The 20,163-nt window shown below is 45.8% G+C and overlaps 1 protein-coding gene across 1 annotated transcript; it reads left to right on the top strand.

Annotated features, from left to right (window-relative positions):
• The first annotated feature begins 13,536 nt into the window (after nt 1-13,536).
• Nucleotides 13,537-18,217, top strand: LOC142741743 (uncharacterized). Its single transcript, XM_075851082.1, has 4 exons — nt 13,537-13,609; nt 16,883-16,989; nt 17,327-17,691; nt 18,024-18,217. Exons 1-4 carry the CDS (start codon nt 13,537-13,539, stop codon nt 18,211-18,213), a joined length of 735 nt encoding a protein of 244 aa, XP_075707197.1. The 3' UTR covers nt 18,214-18,217.
• The last annotated feature ends 1,946 nt before the right edge of the window (nt 18,218-20,163 follow it).

Raw genomic sequence — 20,163 nt, 5'->3', positions numbered from 1 at the left:
TTTCGTAGCACCATTTGTTTTGCCATATAATGTACTAGGAAACGGGAAAAAAATTATTTGTAGTGTAGAAAATTAAAAAAACAGCAATTCCCCCATTAATTTTGGGCGCGCCGTTTTTATGGAATTCACTGTCCAATTAAAATAACATGTTAACTTTATTCTGTGGGTCAATACGATTACGGTGACACCAAATATATATAGTTTTTTCTATATTTTACTACTTTTACAAGTAAAAACCTAAGTATAAAAAAGAAAATTTATTCTGTCGCCAAATTCCGAGAGCCATAACTTTTTTATTTTTCCGTCGATTAAGCGGTATGAGGGCTTAGTTTTTGCAAAATAAGCTGTAGTTTTTAATAATACCATTTTGGTGTACATGCGATGGTTTGATCACTTTTTATTTTATTTTTTGCGGGAGATTAGCTGACCAAAAAATAGAGGCGTTTACAATTTTTTTTACGCCGTTCACCGTGCGGGTTAAATACTGATATATTGTAAGAGTTCCGACTTTTATGAACGCGGCAATAACAATTATGTTTATTTATTTGTATTTTTTACTATGCTCTAGGGGGAAAATGGGAAAAGGGTCTATTTTTGAACTTTTAACATTTTTTATTTTTTTTACACAAAAAAAAACGACTTTATTTAACTCATTTTTACTTTTTTTATTAGTCCCCCTAGGGGACTTCAATCAGCGATCGTTAGATGGCTTGCAGGATATACTGCAATACTAATGTATTGCAGTATATCGTGATACTGACAGGCCGGAGGCAGGGCTTAATAGGTGCACAAAGATGGCAGACCAGGGGGGCTTCATTAAGCCCCCAGGCAGCCGTAGCAACCATCGCCCCCCCCCCCCATGCAATTGCGTTGCGGGGGGCGCGATGAGCTGTTAGAGGGGGTCGCCCCCCTCTTTCTAATGATTTAAATGCTGCGGTCGCTATTGACCGCAGCATTTAACAAGTTAAACGAGCGGGATCGTTACTCTGAAGTATCGGCTGTAACATGCAGCCGACACCGGTATCGTATGGAGCGACTCAGTGAGCCCGCTCCAGTGGCGTAACTACCGCCGTAGCAGCAGTAGCGGCTGCTACGGGGCCCGCGGCATGAGGGGGCCCGTGTCGCCGGCCGGCACGGGCCCCCACCATGGCCGGAGGCTCCGCTAGCAGCCGCTATGGCTGCTACAGCGGGACACCACTGAACACTACGGCAGAGCAGGGAGGTATTTCCCCGCTCTGCCATTAACTGGTTCCCGACCGCTGGCTGTATTTTTACGGCCAGCGGTTAGGGTCCTTAAAACCCGAGCCATAGACTTTCTACTGCTCGGGTTTTAACTTGCTGCCCGCGCGATCGGGCGGCTGAATGTCGGGTCTCCAGCTGTCAGTGACTGCCGGGGACCCTGAGGAGAGGATAGAAGCAGCTTTCGCTGCTTCTGTCTTCTCTGATCACTTGTACACAGCGCTGAATGCGCGCTGTGTACAGGAATAGAGACAGCAGCAGCGGCGCTGTCTCTATTCCTCCCGGTGATCATGTGACTGGTCACATGATCGCCGGGTGCCGTTAGTGGCAGGCTGCTGCTGGGTCTTACTAGACCCAGCACAGCCCTATTAGTGACAATCGTCACTATGAGAGGGCTGATTTCCCCTGTAACTGGGGCTGCTGTGCAGCTCCAGTTACAGTGGAAAAACATGGTGTAAAAGAAAGAAAAAAAATATATAAAGTTCCCCAAAGGTCTTCTTTGACCTTTGGGGGACAGACCATAGTAATAAAAAAAAAATAAAGTAAAGTGCAAAAAAAATGTAAATAATAATAAAATACCCAGCCCCAAAAAAAACGTTCCCCCCGCCAATCATTGTTGTAACGCTAGCGCTGACCCAATTACCCTAATATAGACATGTAATATATAAAAATTTACAATGACGATCACAAATAACAGGTCTATTTTAGGGTAAAACTATGTTATTACCCCAAAAAAATAACTGAAACGTAAAAAAGCTTATTTTTCTACTATTATTTTCAAACTTTATGAATAAAAATTCTAAAATAGCAAAAAAGGTGTGTATAAAAATGATAAAAAATGAAACCTGCATTGTCTACGGAAAAAAACGTCGCAAAAATCACGTCGTTAGCCCAACAAATAAAAAAGTTATAGCCATTTAACTAACACATGCTAAAAATGGCTAAACGGTGTCTGGTCCTGAAGGCGCAAAATAGAGCAAAAGACATGTATCCCCTCTCCACAGGATATCCACAGGACAGGGGATACATGTGTGATCGCTGGCATTGATAGGGAGAACGGGGGACTGAAAGTCCCCTGAAGTTCTCCATCACAAACCTCGGACTTCCGGGGTCTGTGTCGGCAGCTCTGTAGAAATTAATGGAGCGCCGGTCGTGCTTGTGCGCATGCGTGACCAGCGCTCCTTTCATTTTTATTGAGCTGCGCAGACGCCGGAAGTCAGAGGTTTGTCATGGAGAAGTTCAGGGGACTTTCAGTCCCCCGTTCTCCCTATCGCTGCCAGCGATCACACATGTATCCCCTATCCTGTGGAGATCCTGTGGAGAGGGGATACATGTATTTTGTAGGACACACTATAGGTCGCATTTTTTTGGGAGGGGGGACGCTGTATGGCGTTCCCTGCAGGGGGGGAACGCTGTATGGCGTTCTCTACAGGGGGGGGTGGCTGTATGGCGTACCCTACAGGGGGGGAGCTGTATGGCGTTCCCTACAGGGGGGAGCTGTATGGCCTTCTCTACAGGGGGGTGCTGTATGGCGTTCTCTACAGGGGGGGTGGCTGTATGGCGTTCCCTACAGGGGGGAGCTGTATGGCGTTCCCTACAGGGGGGTAGCTGTATGGCGTTCCCTACAGGGGGGGCTGTATGGCGTTCTCTACAGGGGGGGAACGCTGTATGGCATTCTCTACAGGGGGGGTGGCTGTATGGCGTTCCCTACAGGGGGGAGCTGTATGGCGTTCCCTACAGGGGGGTAGCTGTATGGTGTTCCCTACAGGGGGGGCTGTATGGCGTTCTCTACAGGGGGGGCTGTATGGTGTTCTCTACAGGGGGGGCTGTATGGCGTTCTCTGCAGGGGGGCTCTATGGCGTTATCTACAGGGGGGCTGTATGGCGTTATCTACAGGGGGGCTGTATGGCGTTCTCTACAGGGGGATGTATGGCGCTATCTACAGAGGGGGGGCTGTATGGCGTTATCTACAGGGGGGCTGTAAAAAAGGCACTATCTACAAGGGGGGGTTGTGTGACACCCAGGGGAGGGGGTGCCCCAGTCAAAAGTTTGCTATGGGGCCCAGTCTTTCCTAGTTACGCACCTGGCCCGCTCCATAGTTCCCCTACCCGACTTTGGCGTATGGACACGTCAAAAATCAGGAAGGGGTTAAAGCATACCTCCCAACCATCCCGGATCCGGCGGGACAGTCCCGGTTTCTCACCGCCGTCCCGCCGTCCAGGGCAGTCTGCAAAATGTCCTGCTGGGCGCAGCAGCTGTATCAAAACAGCTGATCGCTGCTGACAGGCGCCCTGCAGCAGCGATCAGAAGACGGCAGGAGTCTTGCGGCGGTGTTCTGACTGGGATCGATGCCTGCCCGGGAGTAGACCAGTCCAGTCACCTGACCTCACCGGTCAAGTGACAGGTCAGGTGACTGGACTGGTCCACTCCCGGGCCGGCATCGACACCAGTGAGAATGCCGCTGCAAGACTCCTGCCTTCTTCTGACGGTGAGTGACATCAAAGCAGAGCGGAGAGTGGTAGCAGTAGAGCCGGCTACCGCTCTCCTGTCTGGCGGCATTGTGGCACAAAGTATAAGGGGGTTGTGTGGCACTATGTATAAGGGGGAGGGGGGTTGTGTGGCATTACGTACAAGGGGGCAGGAGGATTGTGTGGCACTATGTACAAGGGGGAGGGGGTTGTGTGGCACTATGTACAAGGGGGAGGGGGTTGTGTGGCACTATGTACAAGGGGGCAGGGGGTTGTATAGCACTATGTACAAGGGGGGAGGTGGGTTGGGTGGCACTATGTACAAGGGGGAGGGGGGTTGTGTGGCACTATGTAAAAGGTGTAGGGGATTGTGTGGTGCTATGTACAAAAGGGATGCTGTGTGTGGTGCTATCTACAGGGGGCTGTGTGTGGAGCTTTCTACAGGTGGGCTATGTGTGGAGCTATCTACAGGGGGGCTGTGTGTGGAGCTATCTACATGGGGTTGTGTGTGGAGCTATCTACAGGGGGGCTGTGTGTGGAGCTATCTACAGGGGGCTGTGTGTGGAGCTATCTACAGGGGGGCTCTGTGTGGAGCCATCTACAGGGGGCTGTGTGTGGAGCTATCTACAGGGGGCTCTGTCTGGCGCTATGTACAGGGGGGCTGTGTGTGGCGCTATCTACAGGGGGCTGTGTCTGGAGCTATCTACAGGGGGCTGTGTGTGGACCTATCTACAGGGGGGATGTAAGTGGAGCTATCTACAGGGGGCTGTGTGTGGAGCTATCTACAGGGGGCTATGTGTGGACCTATCTACAGGGGGGCTGTGTGTGAAGCTATCTACAGGGGGGATGTGTGTGGAGCTATCTACACGGGGCTGTGTGTGGAGCTATCTACAGGGGGGCTATGTGTGGAGCTATCTACAGGGGGGCTGTGTGTGGAGCTATCTACAGGGGGGCTGTGTGTGGAGCTATCTACAGGGGGCTGTGTGTGGCGCTATGAACAGGGGGCTGTGTGTGGAGCTATCTACAGGGGGCTGTGTCTGGAGCTATCTACAGGCGGGCTGTGTGTGGAGCTATCTACAGGGTGGCTGTGTGTTTAGCTATCTACAGGGGGCTGTGTGTGGAGCTATCTACAGGGGGGATGTGTGTGGAGCTATCTACAGGGGGCTGTGTGTGGAGCTATCTACAGGGGGCTGTGTGTGGACCTATCTACAGGGGGGCTGTGTGTGAAGCTATCTACAGGGGGGCTGTGTGTGAAGCTATCTACAGGGGGGATGTGTGTGGAGCTATCTACACGGGGCTGTGTGTGGAGCTATCTACAGGGGGGATGTGTGTGGCACTATCTACAGGGGGCTGTGTGTGGAGCTATCTACAGGGGGGCTGTGTGTGGAGCTATCTACAGGGGGGATGTGTGTGGAGCTATCGTCAGGGGGCTGCGTGTGGAGCTATCTACAGGGGGGCTGTGTGTGGAGCTATCTACAGGGGGGCTGTGTGTGGAGATATCTTCAGGGGGCTGTGTGTGGAGCGATCTACAAGGGAGCTCATGTGGATGATTTTTCCATTGACCGGTAGCAGAGTTACAGAACTGGAAAAAAAAAACCCATCATGTAACTCTGCTACCTGTCAATTGAAAAGTCATCCACCACAGGGTCTCCCTCTTGACTTTCATTGTTCTCAGCCTTTTGGTTTGTCCTGCAGCTGCCACCGTGATGAGTAAATGTTATACCCAAGGTAAGAAAAATAACACAAAGACAAAATAACCTGAAATATAATATTTGTGATATCCAGACAGTCTAGAGATCCGCAGTGAGAATGTGCGCTTGTTATTTGAAGAAGGATCTGTCCGTGATTTGATGTGTTTATGCGGGATATTGGGCATGGTTAGGGGGCGTGGCTTAAAATGTCCCTCTTTTCCGAATTCAAAAGTTGGGAGGTATGGTTAAAGGGGTTTTCCAATCCTTTTTGGTTGTTTTTTTTTAATCACTACAACGCTTCTTAATTTATCTATTAATGCCCCCTGAATATTGTTATCTACATTTTTATTTTTTAATTTACCATTATTCTCTTTGGTCTACATTGAGAGGTTTGTTTACCTCTGTGTGTTTGTTGTCTTGCTCTTCCGGTCATACAGTTCCCAGCATGCACCGCTTGTGTCCCAGCATGCAATGCGTCGGCAGCAGGGACTCATCACGCCTACTACACCCAGCTTTACACAATTTCCGTTTGCATTTTACTGCTCTCATTAGATCAGTGAGAGCTAATGATAAACCTGCAACATATCAGTGCTGTACCAAATAACACTCTCTTACATAATGGTAAAAAAAAAATCTTTATGTAACCTCAGAGCCGGAGTTCCAGAGAAGGGCAGGGCGATAGTATAGGCTCTGCTCTGGGACTCTGTGGAATATATGGAGAGTGATGTCAGGGGATTCCACAGAGTCCCGGAGCAGAGCCTATACTAGCGCTCTGCCTGGGACTCCGGCTCTAACCCCCCATGCAGGAGTCCTTGTCAGAGCGCTACTGGCAACTGGCTCCTGACATCACATAATTTCTTCTGGTAGTTTTCGATCCGCTGCTGGGGGGGAGAAAATGACGCACAGGCTCTGTGATAGCGCAGGAGTGGGCATGCGTGGTAAACACTGCTAGTGTAGAAACCACGCGTGCTCAGAGACTAGCAGTGTTTCTCTTACCTAGGAGCAGACAGGAAACTATCCGGTAGTATCCGGTCCACCACTTCCCTCAGTATACAGTGAAGTCAGGAATGACTTACCCGTACATTGAGCCAGCCGGAAAACGGAACTCAGATCATAGACGGGCTAGCGCCGGAAGTAAGGATTTTGCTACTGGAGACGCATCACGTGATCAGAATTGGAATCGGGTGTTAGAAAATTAAATAAAAACGTAAGTATATTACAAATTACATTAATTTCATGTGTGCAGTGAAATAGAAATTTGTTAATTGGTTCCGGAAAGCCCCTTTAACAGGTTCCCGACCGCTGGCCGTAAATATACGGCCAGCAGTCAGGGTCTCTAAAGTCCGGCGTATAGTATATATACGGCCGCACTTCAGAGACTGTGCACGCGCGATCGCGTGCACACAGCTCTGTGCCCTGGCTGTTACTAACAGCCATGGGCACTGGGCAGAATGTCAGGGGTCAATCTTTTGGCCCCTGAACATGTGATCGCTGTGACAACCAATCACAGCGATCACATGCATTTCTGCATAGAAAACAGTGTGCACGCGATCGCGTGCACACAGCCCTGTGCCCTCGCTGTTACCAACAGCTCTGGGCACTGGGCAGAGTATCAGGGACCAATCTGATGGTCCCTGATCATGTGGTCGCTGTGAAAACCTATCACAGCGACCACATTTGTTTTATTTTGACTTTTCTGGCAGTAAATCTCCTGCCTCTTTTCTTCTCCTCAAACATTGTTTCAGTTTGAGGAGAAGAAGAGACTCGAGAGAATTGCTGCCAGAAGAATACAGTGAAAAAAAATACAGTTACACTAAAACATTCTCTGTATAGATAGATTTCTATCTATCTATACAATCTATCTATCCATCTATCTTTTTTTCTATCTATCTACCTTTCTTTCTTTTATTCTATTAGAATAGGCAGGTAGGGAGTATATAATTATATATATATCCACATATATATAATATATATAGCAATAGCGGTTTATTTTTTTGTTAGCGGTAGTATAGATATATATAGCAGTTAGTTTGTGTGTTTTATAAAAAAAAAAAAAAAAAATAAAATTTGTTTAGTTAGTGTTAGTGTTAGTTACGTTATGGCGAGGAAGTTGTTTAGCGCCGAGGAGGCATACGCCATGCTGTGGTCTGAGTCGGAGACCGCATCAGAGATGGCGTCAGAGATGGAACCTGTTTTGGGCAGTGACGATGATAGCGTCACTTCAGGTTCATCTTCAGGGGACGTTGTCCCTGATGCAGTCGAAACTGCAGAACATGAAAGCGCAGGGCCAAGTAGCGCTGTAGCACGGGACAGCCTGGTCCCTCCAGTCCAGGCTCTTGTATGGGCACCTGCCCCATCTTTTGGGCCTAGAATCCACGGATTTACGGCCACTCCTGGCATAACCGTGGACAATACAAATTTTGTCCAAATGGATTACTTCCATTTATTTATAACGGACGACATCCTAAATCAGATTGTCCACGAAACAAATTTATATGCCACGCAATATATAAGGCAGAAACCTTCATCCACCCATGCCAGAGATTGGACGCCCACCAATTTGCAGGAATTAAAAATTTTTTTGGGGCTCACCCTAAATATGGGTATTGTCAAAAAGCCCTCCATTAGGTCTTACTGGTCAACAAGACCCGCCCAAGCCACCCCAGTATATTCTGCAGTAATGCCCAGGTCTCGTTATGAGACAATAATGAGGTTCCTCCACTTCAATGACAACGCACAGGCCCCCCCAAGTACCGATGCAAACCGGGATCGGTTGTTCAAAATAAGACCGCTAATAAATTCCCTGAATAATTTATTTCTGCAACTCTACACCCCTGAGCAGAATGTAAGTGTGGACGAATCCCTCCTCAACTTTCATGGCAGACTTAGCTTTCGCCAATATCTACCTTCCAAAAGGGCAAGATATGGCGTTAAGCTCTACAAATTGTGTGAAAGCGGGTCAGGATATACCACCGCCTTCAGGATTTATGAAGGGCGGGACCGCACAATAAATGTTCCTGGATGCCCCCCTGATCTTTCCACCAGCAGTAAGATTGTGTGGGAGATAATGCAGCCTCTGCTTCACAAAGGGTACCACCTGTACTGTGATAATTTTTATTCTAGTGTGCCCCTGTTTAGGCATTTGCATGCTGCAAGGACTGGGGCATGTGGTACCATGCGCAAAAACAGAATTGGTTTTCCACAGCAATTAGTGGGGAAGCGCATGGTAAAGGGGGACTCCTGTGCTTATGCATCTGAAGAATTGCTGGCGGTCAAGTTCAGGGATCGCAAAGATGTGTATGTGCTAAGCACGATTCATACCGCAGGAACAGTGGCAGTGAGGGAAAGAGGGGCAACATCGGACAAGCACAAACCAGTGAGCGTGTCCGAATATAACAAGTACATGGGGGGGGTGGATTTAAGCGACCAGGTTTTACAGCCCTATTTAGTAAAACGCAAAACTAAAACCTGGTACAAAAAGGTGGCCATTTATCTGTTACAGGTGGCCATCCACAACTCATTTGTGCTCTATAAAAAAAACAGAGGCAGAGACACATACCTGGATTTCCAGGAAAAAATTATTGAAGGCCTCATTTTTGATGTTCAGGACACCCGAGAATGCCCCCAGTCTGAGGATGTCACGCGACTGACTGAAAGACACTTCATCAGTCGGATTCCCCCAACAGCAACCAGAAGCAACCCCCAGAAAAAGTGCCGCGTCTGCAGAAAAGACGGGCACCGCAAAGATTCCCGATATTTCTGTCCCTCATGTCCCTCGCAACCAGGCCTGTGCATTGAGCCATGTTTTAAAAAATACCACACTGTTCTGAATTATTAGATTTTAGTTAATTTGTTGAAAATATATTTGCCCTACATTACGTTTTTATTTTTCCCCTGATTTTACTCCAAGGGTGAGGGAGGGAATGGGTGGGGGGTGGATGTCATGTTTGATGTTTTCTAAAGTTCATCTGCTGGAGAGCTCCATTTGCATTAACCTGAAATTTCTTATTTTAGAAAACCCCAAAAAATAAATTCCCATTATACCCCTAGATGAATATTTTGGGATTTCTGCTTCAGGAGCAGATATTTTGGAAGTGTTATAGAAACTCTGTTGAGTTTTGTAAAACCAGCTTTGAAAAAAAGCGATTTGTGAAATAATCTTCTTCTATCCTCCGCCCTCCTACATCTCTATGTGATAAATAAGGCCACATATTTGGTATCCCCGTGCACGGGAGAAGTGGCAGAATGTGAACGGAGATTAATTTTGACCGTGGTCTAAGCCGTGTGTGAAAAATGCTAGCATAAACTGACGCATTTGCTAAAAAATTGCTAATTTTATTTTGATCCATCTTATTCAAGAAACTTTCAGAAGAAAACTGGACTTGCTAAAAATATGATAAACCCCTTGAAGGAAACCTTGTGGGGTCTACTTGTGTGAATGAAGTCATTTATGGGGTGTTTCTAATGTTTCAGCAGCATTACGGCCCCCAGAAAACAGTATGCGGCTATAAAATCAAGTGCAGAATTCCTGGACCGAAAAGGCCAAAAAGCCTCCCTTTATGCCAAGCCCTGGCACATGCCCGTGAATAAAGCACACATATTTGGTATCCCCATGCACGGGAGAAGTGGAAGAATGTGAAATGCGATGAATTTTGTCCGTGGTCCATTTTGTGTGTGAAAAAGCTAGCATAAACTGACGCATTTGTTAAAAAAAAAAGGTAATTTTATTTTGTTCCATCTTATTCAAGAAACTTTCAGAAGAAAACTGGACTGTCTAAAAATATGATAAACCCCTTGAAGGAAACCTTGTGGGGTCTACTTGTGTGAATGAAGTCATTTATGGGGTGATTCTAATGTTTCAGCAGCATTAGGCCCCCCAGAAAACAGTACGCTGCTATAAAATCAAGTGCAGAATTCCTGGACCGAAAAGCCTCCTTTTATGCCAAGCCCTGGCACATGCCCGCACAGTGAATAAGGCACACATATTTGGTATCCCCATGCACGGGAGAAGTGGAAGAACGTGAAAGGAGATGAATTTTGGCCGTGGTCTATACCGTGTGTGAAAAATACTAGCCTAAACTGACGCATTTGCTAAAAAAGTGCTGATTTTATTTTGTTCCATCTTATTCAAGAAACTTTCAGAAGAAAACTGGACTTGCTAAAAATATGATAAACCCCTTGAAGGAAACCTTGTGGGGTCTACTTGTGTGAATGAAGTCATTTATGGGGTGTTTCTAATGTTTCAGCAGCATTAGGCCCCCCAGAAAACAGTATGCGGCTCTAAAATCAAATGCAAAATTCCTGGACCGAAAAGGCCAAAAAGCCTCCTTTTATGCCAAGCCCTGGCACATGCCCGCACAGTGAATAAGGCACACATATTTGGTATCCCCATGCACGGGAGAAGTGGAAGAACGTGAAAGGAGATGAATTTTGTCCGTGGTCTATACCGTGTGTGAAAAATACTAGCCTAAACTGACGCATTTGCTAAAAAAGTGCTGATTTTATTTTGTTCCATCTTATTCAAGAAACTTTCAGAAGAAAACTGGACTTGCTAAAAATATGATAAACCCCTTGAAGGAAACCTTGTGGGGTCTACTTGTGTGAATGAAGTCATTTATGGGGTGTTTCTAATGTTTCAGCAGCATTAGGCCCCCCAGAAAACAGTATGCGGCTCTAAAATCAAATGCAAAATTCCTGGACCGAAAAGGCCAAAAAGCCTCCTTTTATGCCAAGCCCTGGCACATGCCCGCACAGTGAATAAGGCACACATATTTGGTATCCCCATGCACGGGAGAAGTGGAAGAACGTGAAAGGAGATGAATTTTGTCCGTGGTCTATACCGTGTGTGAAAAATACTAGCCTAAACTGACGCATTTGCTAAAAAAGTGCTGATTTTATTTTGTTCCATCTTATTCAAGAAACTTTCAGAAGAAAACTGGACTTGCTAAAAATATGATAAACCCCTTGAAGGAAACCTTGTGGGGTCTACTTGTGTGAATGAAGTCATTTATGGGGTGTTTCTAATGTTTCAGCAGCATTACGCCCCCCAGAAAACAGTATGCGGCTCTAAAATCAAATGCAAAATTCCTGGACCGAAAAGGCCAAAAAGCCTCCTTTTATGCCAAGCCCTGGCACATGCCCGCACAGTGAATAAGGCTCACATATTTGGTATCCCCATGCACGGGAGAAGTGGAAGAATGTGAAAGGAGATTAATTTTGGCCGTGGTTCATACCGTGTGTGAAAAATGCTAGCATAAACCGACGCAATTGTTAAATTCTTGCATTTTTTTCCAATTTTGCCCACTTTAGTGAAAAAAAAAAAAATGATATATACTGACAAATGCCACTAAAACAAAGCCCTATCTGTCCTTTAAAAAGAGTGTAAAATTCAAAGATGAACTTTATTCACCTGCTGAGTTATAGTCATCTAAAGAAGCGCATAGCAAAATTGTGAAATTTGCTCTGGTCATTTAGCTGTAAAACAGCCTAGTCCTTAACCGGTTAAAGTCTTTACAGATGATGGCAACCCATGAAATGACATCTGCAGGTGTATTTACATTCATGGATGAAGTAAGCGAGTTAGTCAGGTGGAATGTAAAAGTAGTGTTAATAGTTACAACTTTTCGTGGCAGATATAAAACACACGGCATTCTCCAACCTTGACAGCTTGGAAATACTTTCTGTAACACATTAATGGAATTGCACTATTATATATGATAAATGGTCTAGAGCCGTTTGTCTTAAGTGCATCACTTTGAGGTTGGGAAGGCGCAGAATTACAGATTGGTTGATGTATTGATAGACAGGCATATGGACTGACAGACAGATTGACTGTTATACACTACATACAGTATATACTATAGAAACCTAATGGAAAAGCATTAGATAATAGTTTTTCAATATCTATGGCTCTTTGACTCCTTCTTTCACATGTCGTAACCATGACTGCAGAGCAAAGTAATAATTTCGTACAATCACAGGCCTTGAGTGCTTGGCTTCAGCCTCTGAACAAAAGCTTGTTACTGTGTTACGCTGCACTCCCCGAAGTCATCAGATTGAAGGGTACAGGGAAAATGACATACTGTGGAATGTGCGGGAAGCATGAGGGCACCGCAGTCAGAGGCAATACTTATGTGCCATAGCAGCTAATCATTAAAGATACTGATGTTACATTTAAAACACTCTTATTTATACATGCATTTTTTTTTATGCAGTTTGAAACATCAGACAAAAACCCTGTGTGAACATGACCTAAAGCTTGTACACTTTCTATCATTTAAACTGCAGGAATTGGCAGTGTTTCAAGTACTATGTTACTGAACAAGGTGCATACCTATTGGGAATATGGCGCATGCCACTGAACATCTGTATTGTTTACTGGCACCTTTCTATTCATAAGAATGTAAGCTCTGATACATACACCGCGTTCCAAATTATTATGCAAATGATTTTTTTCGCTGATTTTCCTAAATAGTGGATGCAAATGACAGTCAGTATAATCTTCAAGCCATCAACCGTTGGAGTATAATGCAAATTTTATTGAACAAATCTCCTAGTGATAACAGATTTTTTTTTAGAAGTAAAAACCTCAAAATGCACTGTTTCAAATTATTATGCACAACAGAGATCAAAACATTTTAAAGGTTGTAAAGAGAACTAAAATGGTAATTTGTTGAATTTCCAGCATCAGGAGGTCATATTTACAGAAATCAAAAGCTCTTTCAATCAAAAAAAACTTAAAGGAACAGTGTCACTACCAACTTTGTTTTTAATATGTTATGTGTTTTTGTGTGATAGATCAATAAATTTTATTAATGTATGTTGCTGTTTTGTACTTTTTACGTTTTTAATTGATTAGCTGCTCTATGGGGGCTGCCATTTTTGTTTCCATTACTGTGTGTGTCGATTAACGACACACACAGACATGGAATACGGCAGCCACAGTCCCATAGGGACTGCGAACGGCTCCCGTCCCATTGACTGCCGTGTACGGCGTCTGTGTGTGAACTGCGCATGCGCCGCTCACACACAGACCAAAACTGAGGCATTTGCTAGAGCGAAATCCGGCGCCATGTTCCTGTCGACCGGAAGCCGCGGCAGGAGTGTGAGATGACGAGTTCCGGCCGCGGCTTCCGGTCATGTGTTCGCAGCGAAGGCGCAAGAAGACCAGTCGCAAGAAGTTTGACAGAGAGGAGGTCGCGTCAGGAACAGGTAAGTTCTGTTCATGTGCGTTTGTGTGAGCAGCCTTTGGCATCATACCAGGGAAGCCTGTGGCATCATAACAGGGAGGCCTGCGGCATCATAACAGGGAGGCCTGCGGCATCATAACAGGGAGGCCTGCGGCATCATAACAGGGAGGCCTGCGGCATCATAACAGGGAGGCCTGCGGCATCATAACAGGGAGGCCTGCGGCATCATAACAGGGAGGCCTGCGGCATCATAACAGGGAGGCCTGCGGCATCATAACAGGGAGGACTGCGGCATCATAACAGGGAGGCCTGCGGCATCATAACAGCGGAGGCCTGCGGCATCATACGAAGGGAGGCCTGTGGCAGCATACAAGCAGAGGCCTGTGGCATCATAACAGGGAGGCCTGTGGCATCATTTACAGTGTGGGATCATTTACAGTGTGGCAGCATGTACGGTGTGGCTGCATGTACGGTGTAGCATCATAGCAGCGGAGGCCTGTGTCATCATACCAGCGGAGGCCTGTGGCATCAATTACAGTGTGGCATCAATGACAGTGTGGCAGCATTTACAGTGTGGCAGCATTTACAGTGTGGCAGCATGTACGGTGTGGCAGCATGTACGGTGTAGCATCATAGCAGCGGAGGCCTGTGTCATCATACCAGCGGAGGCCTGTGGCATCATTTACAGTGTGGCATCAATTACAGTGTGGCAGCATTTACAGTGTGGCAGCATGTACGGTGTGGCTGCATGTACGGTGTGGCTGCATGTACGGTGTAGCATCATAGCAGCGGAGGCCTGTGTCATCATACCAGCGGAGGCCTGTGGCATCATTTACAGTGTGGGAGCATTGACAGTGTGGCAGCATGTACGGTGTGGCTGCATGTACGGTGTGGTAGCATGTACGGTGTGGCTGCATGTACGGTGTAGCATCATAGCAGCGGAGGCCTGTGTCATCATACCAGCGGAGGCCTGTGGCATCAATTACAGTGTGGCATCAATTACTGTGTGGCAGCATTTACAGTGTGGCAGCATTTACAGTGTGGCAGCATGTACGGTGTGGCAGCATGTACGGTGTAGCATCATAGCAGCGGAGGCCTGTGTCATCATACCAGCGGAGGCCTGTGGCATCATTTACAGTGTGGCATCAATTACAGTGTGGCAGCATTTACAGTGTGGCAGCATGTACGGTGTGGCTGCATGTACGGTGTGGCTGCATGTACGGTGTAGCATCATAGCAGCGGAGGCCTGTGTCATCATACCAGCGGAGGCCTGTGGCATCATTTACAGTGTGGGAGCATTGACAGTGTGGCAGCATGTACGGTGTGGCTGCATGTACGGTGTGGTAGCATGTACGGTGTGGCTGCATGTACGGTGTAGCATCATAGCAGCGGAGGCCTGTGTCATCATACCAGCGGAGGCCTGTGGCATCAATTACAGTGTGGCATCAATGACAGTGTGGCAGCATTTACAGTGTGGCAGCATTTACAGTGTGGCAGCATGTACGGTGTGGCAGCATGTACGGTGTAGCATCATAGCAGCGGAGGCCTGTGTCATCATACCAGCGGAGGCCTGTGGCATCATTTACAGTGTGGGAGCATTGACAGTGTGGCAGCATTTACAGTGTGGCAGCATGTACGGTGTGGCTGCATGTACGGTGTAGCATCATAGCAGCGGAGGCCTGTGTCATCATCCCAGCGGAGGCCTGTGGCATCATTTACAGTGTGGGAGCATTGACAGTGTGGCAGCATGTACGGTGTGGCTGCATGTACGGTGTGGCAGCATGTACGGTGTGGCTGCATGTACGGTGTAGCATCATAGCAGCGGAGGCCTGTGTCATCATACCAGCGGAGGCCTGTGGCATCAATTATAGTGTGGCATCAATTACAGTGTGGCAGCATTTACAGTGTGGCAGCATTTACAGTGTGGCAGCATGTACGGTGTGGCAGCATGTACGGTGTAGCATCATAGCAGCGGAGGCCTGTGTCATCATACCAGCGGAGGCCTGTGGCATCATTTACAGTGTGGGAGCATTTACAGTGTGGCAGCATTTACATTGTGGCAGCATTTACATTGTGGCAGCATTTACAGTGTGGCAGCATTTACAGTGTGGCAGCACTTATAGTGTGGCAGCATGTACGGTGTGTCTGCATGTACGGTGTGGCATCATACCTGCGGAGCCCTGTGTCATCATACCAGCGGAGACCTGTGGCATCATTTACAGTGTGGCAGCATTTACAGTGTGGCAGCATGTACGGTGTGGCAGCATGTACGGTGTAGCATCATAGCAGCGGAGGCCTGTGTCATCATACCAGCGGAGGCCTGTGGCATCATTTACAGTGTGGGAGCATTTACAGTGTGGGAGCATTTACAGTGTGGCAGCATTTACAGTGTGGCAGCATGTACGGTGTGGCAGCATGTACGGTGTAGCATCATAGCAGCGGAGGCCTGTGTCATCATACCAGCGGAGGCCTGTGGCATCATTTACAGTGTGGGAGCATTGACAGTGTGGCAGCATTTACAGTGTGGCAGCATGTACGGTGTGGCTGCATGTACGGTGTAGCATCATAGCAGCGGAGGCCTGTGTCATCATCCCAGCGGAGGCCTGTGGCATCATTTACAGTGTGGGAGCATTGACAGTGTGGCAGCATGTACGGTGTGGCTGCATGTACGGTGTGGCAGCATGTACGGTGTGGCTGCATGTACGGTGTAGCATCATAGCAGCGGAGGCCTGTGTCATCATACCAGCGGAGGCCTGTGGCATCAATTACAGTGTGGCATCAATTACAGTGTGGCAGCATTTACAGTGTGGCAGCATTTACAGTGTGGCAGCATGTACGGTGTGGCAGCATGTACGGTGTAGCATCATAGCAGCGGAGGCCTGTGTCATCATCCCAGCGGAGGCCTGTGGCATCATTTACAGTGTGGGAGCATTTACAGTGTGGGAGCATTTACAGTGTGGGAGCATTTACAGTGTGGCAGCATTTACAGTGTGGCAGCATGTACGGTGTGGCAGCATGTACGGTGTAGCATCATAGCAGCGGAGGCCTGTGTCATCATACCAGCGTAGGCCTGTGGCATCATTTACAGTGTGGGAGCATTTACAGTGTGGGAGCATTTACAGTGTGGCAGCATGTACGGTGTGGCTGCATGTAAGGTGTAGCATCATAGCTGCGGAGGCCTGTGTCATCATACCGGCGGAGGCCTGTGGCATCAATTACAGTGTGGCAGCATTTACAGTGTATTTATTTGACGTCTTGGGAGAGATATGTATCAACTTTTGTTTCTAATTGTCAGTTATGGCGCCCAAGAGAAGTCGGAAATCCAGTGATGACAATCAACCAATAGCAAAACGAATACCACCAACATTTACCCCAGAGGAGAAAGCAAAAAGAGCCCAGGAGGTAAGACTTCGTGCAGTTGATGTCTGTGAAATGCTTCACTGTGCTGTTGGATAGCACGCTGACTCTTGCATTTGTGGGGGGCCAAGCACACCCACATATACTTGTTTGAATGGAAATCAAACCGTTCGAAAAGCCAACTTTTGGTCCTCCATTACATTCCGAATATTGGTTCCTATATTTTTTGTGTCTATTCACTCACCTTCACCGTTGACGTTAGCGGAGCGAACACTATAGAATATACCTATGTTTCGGGTCTCACTTTTAGATGGAAAAATGTAATTATTAGATGTACATGTTCACTCCACAAATCAATGATAAATTTGGTTTTGTTTTTTAGAGAGCAATATTAGAGCAGGAACTAAGAGAAAGGTGTCCCAAATATCAGGATCCAAATATAATTCTTGTACAACAGCCAATGAGAAAACGGGCAGAACAGAGTGCGAGCCAAACTCCTGCAGCGTCCGTGCAACCGGTGGAATCGTGGTGTCAGTGTGGGAACTGCATTAATTTGCCGACAGAAGAGGAATGCGTCTGTTGCAAAGTTATACGTAATGTGCTAAACAAAATGGAGGAAGATGAGCCGATTAGTTGCATAACAGAGCATCATACTTTTATTGGCACATGTCTGAACAAGGAACAACTGACCCTATGTGAAAGCTATAGATGTTTTGGTCCAACACGTCAAGCACCGCTAAATAACAGGTAAGGAAATTATTTTTTTGGTTCCAGTCAAGTTTCAATGATGGTATTATGATCCTAACCTTATTGCTCAAAGAAATATTATTATGTGCGCTTTTAGCAGCATGCATGTGTCTAATATGTGTCTGCCAAATGTTATGTGGTCCCTGTAACACTAGAAGTAAATTTTGATCTTGTTCCACGCAGCAATCAAACAATGTCTGTCGCTCCAGCGTTTGTGAGCCGTTATGTATTATTCTAAAGAATCTTAGCATGTCAGGGGTGACAGTATACGATTGGGGTCTGTATAGTGTGCAAATATGATTGCCTAAAAATTTTTTTTTTCTGATGTATAGGTCCTTACGTATGGTTGCATACAGAATGTTCACCGTGTGGGTTCACGGTTACCTTGGACGAAAAAACAGGCGTACTATTCCAGCATGTGCAGTTCAGAAAGTCAGAGCAATGTTTCCAGAAGAAAATCAAGTATATGTTGGTTTCAAGCTAGCCACTGACAATAATGCTTCTGAAATGGCCGATTTTTGAAATGTGTTTGTTTACTTTACTATGCTATCTTTTTCAATAAAAAAAAAATTAAAATCCAAACTTTGAATGTTTATTTATTATAATATATTAACACAGCATAAGTATTGTACATAACAAAACAAAATATACAGGATATAAACTGCTATTGTTGATTCTGAGGAAGGCGAAAACCCATTGTTATTTACGTTTTGTTCATTAGTGAGGGAAATTCCTTCCCGACTCCAAATATGGCAATCAGACTAAATCCCAGAATCAACACCCAATATCCACAGATAGTTTGCTTACAAATTATTACAGTAACAGGCAATATAAATAGTGGCAAATAGTTGTACGCTTTTTTAGTAGAAGGGCAAACACAACATAGTTCAGTACATTAAAAACGTGACTTGTGAGCTAGAACAGTTGATGCTTTATCCGGCCGTGGTTCTGTGGCTATGTTTGGTGGTAGGGTCAATGTCCGTGTTTGCCAACTATGTTCAATTTCTTGTTTTGACAATTTGATCACATTTACAAACATAGGAAAGAGGTGTGAGAAAGACATTGGTACGTACTCTTTCTTTGCAGTCCATTTTTTGCTTAGTTTAGAGAAAATTACATTATACCTCATGCTACCAAGCCGATCCGACTTTGTCGTCTGTCGGTGGACTCTAGATTGTTCCCGTTTTGTATTATGATTATGGGCCAAAACAGCAAGTTTTGTCCGTGCTTCCATTCCGTCTAAAGAAAAATGTATTCTTTTCGGTCTGTATTTTAGAATAAAGCTGTGGAATACCTCGATTTTTCCTGTATGACAGAAAGATGACAAGTGGGGCAAGTCTTTCAATAATTGTTTATCTTTCACAATCTTTTCTAGCGCATGATAGGCTGCCGATGTTGTTGACATCCAATTGTGTTTGCGATCGTCATCAATGTCTAAACATCTGTGATCACATTGTGTGAGAATGTCCCCCGGGAATTCATGTACATTACAAATATGTTGAAGTAGAGAGAGCCATTTTTCCCGCAGCACATCCACATTGCCGCAACTAGTACTACAGCAGTACCAAAAATGATTGGTTATTGACGTGATCCAATCAACAATTTGGGAACAGTTTTTTTTTTTACTTGCAGCCTTCAGCTTCTTACGAATGGACTTAGCATAATGCCATATATCAAATTGATGTCCAATCTCGGGGTATTGTTCACGTATTTTTTTGCGTATGGAGACATGACGGTCTGTTGCAAGAACATACACATTGAGGCCATCTTGAATAACACGGTTCAGACAGTTTTGAAAGGCCAAACTTTCCATAGCCACAGAAGATGTGGTTTGTGTAACCTGAACGATTTCAAAGTCAACAATCTTGTCGCTCTTGTAATCCATCAATGTGTACACACAATATTTTGCATTATGCCCAGGGCTATCACATTGTCCGTCACCAAGGAGACACAATGGTGTTTGTTTGATTTCTTTATGAAGTTCCATTTTTTCTTGTTTCCAGTGAATGTCCACCACTGGAAATAAGAATTTTCTTTGGTGACGAAAGAAAGTGGAATGTGAAATAAATTGCACCCCAATCGATTTACAAATGTCAGACATCTTTGCATAGTTCCCACCATTAAATAAAATGGAAGCTGCAATCAGAAGATTCCCAACCGGTATCCGATTACACTTTGGTTGACTTTCCCAAAAATAATCATGTCCATTGGGACATTTCCCTTGTAGCGAAAGATAGGTACCTTGCTGGAATTTGACGGTGTTTTCTATTTTGTGGCCACAGAAACACGCGCACTGAGCAACCAGTACATCTAAAGCCGATTCAAAAACCAAAAATTTACGTTCTTTTACTAGCTCTTCATCTGCTGGTTCGGAAAACAAATTTGTTGTCACGTTCTCAAATGATAAACTAGAATCTGGTGGTTCGTAGTCCAGATCTGTTGGATCATTTATGACAGTAGAAGAAACAAAGC

This window comes from Rhinoderma darwinii, chromosome 2 (genome assembly GCF_050947455.1).
Source record: "Rhinoderma darwinii isolate aRhiDar2 chromosome 2, aRhiDar2.hap1, whole genome shotgun sequence".
Lineage (NCBI taxonomy): Eukaryota > Metazoa > Chordata > Amphibia > Anura > Rhinodermatidae > Rhinoderma > Rhinoderma darwinii.
The sequence above is the reverse complement of the archived record's forward strand: the minus strand, read 5'-3'. Positions and strand labels throughout refer to the sequence as shown.

Coding starts and splice junctions, on each gene's coding strand:
- LOC142741743 (XM_075851082.1), top strand. CDS start 13,537: ATGTGTTCGCAGCGAAGGCGCAAGAAGACCAGTCGCAAGAAGTTTGAC. Junction 13,610..16,882: donor GGAGGTCGCGTCAGGAACAG/GTAAGTTCTGTT, acceptor TCTAATTGTCAG/TTATGGCGCCCAAGAGAAGT. Junction 17,692..18,023: donor CAAGCACCGCTAAATAACAG/GTAAGGAAATTA, acceptor TCTGATGTATAG/GTCCTTACGTATGGTTGCAT.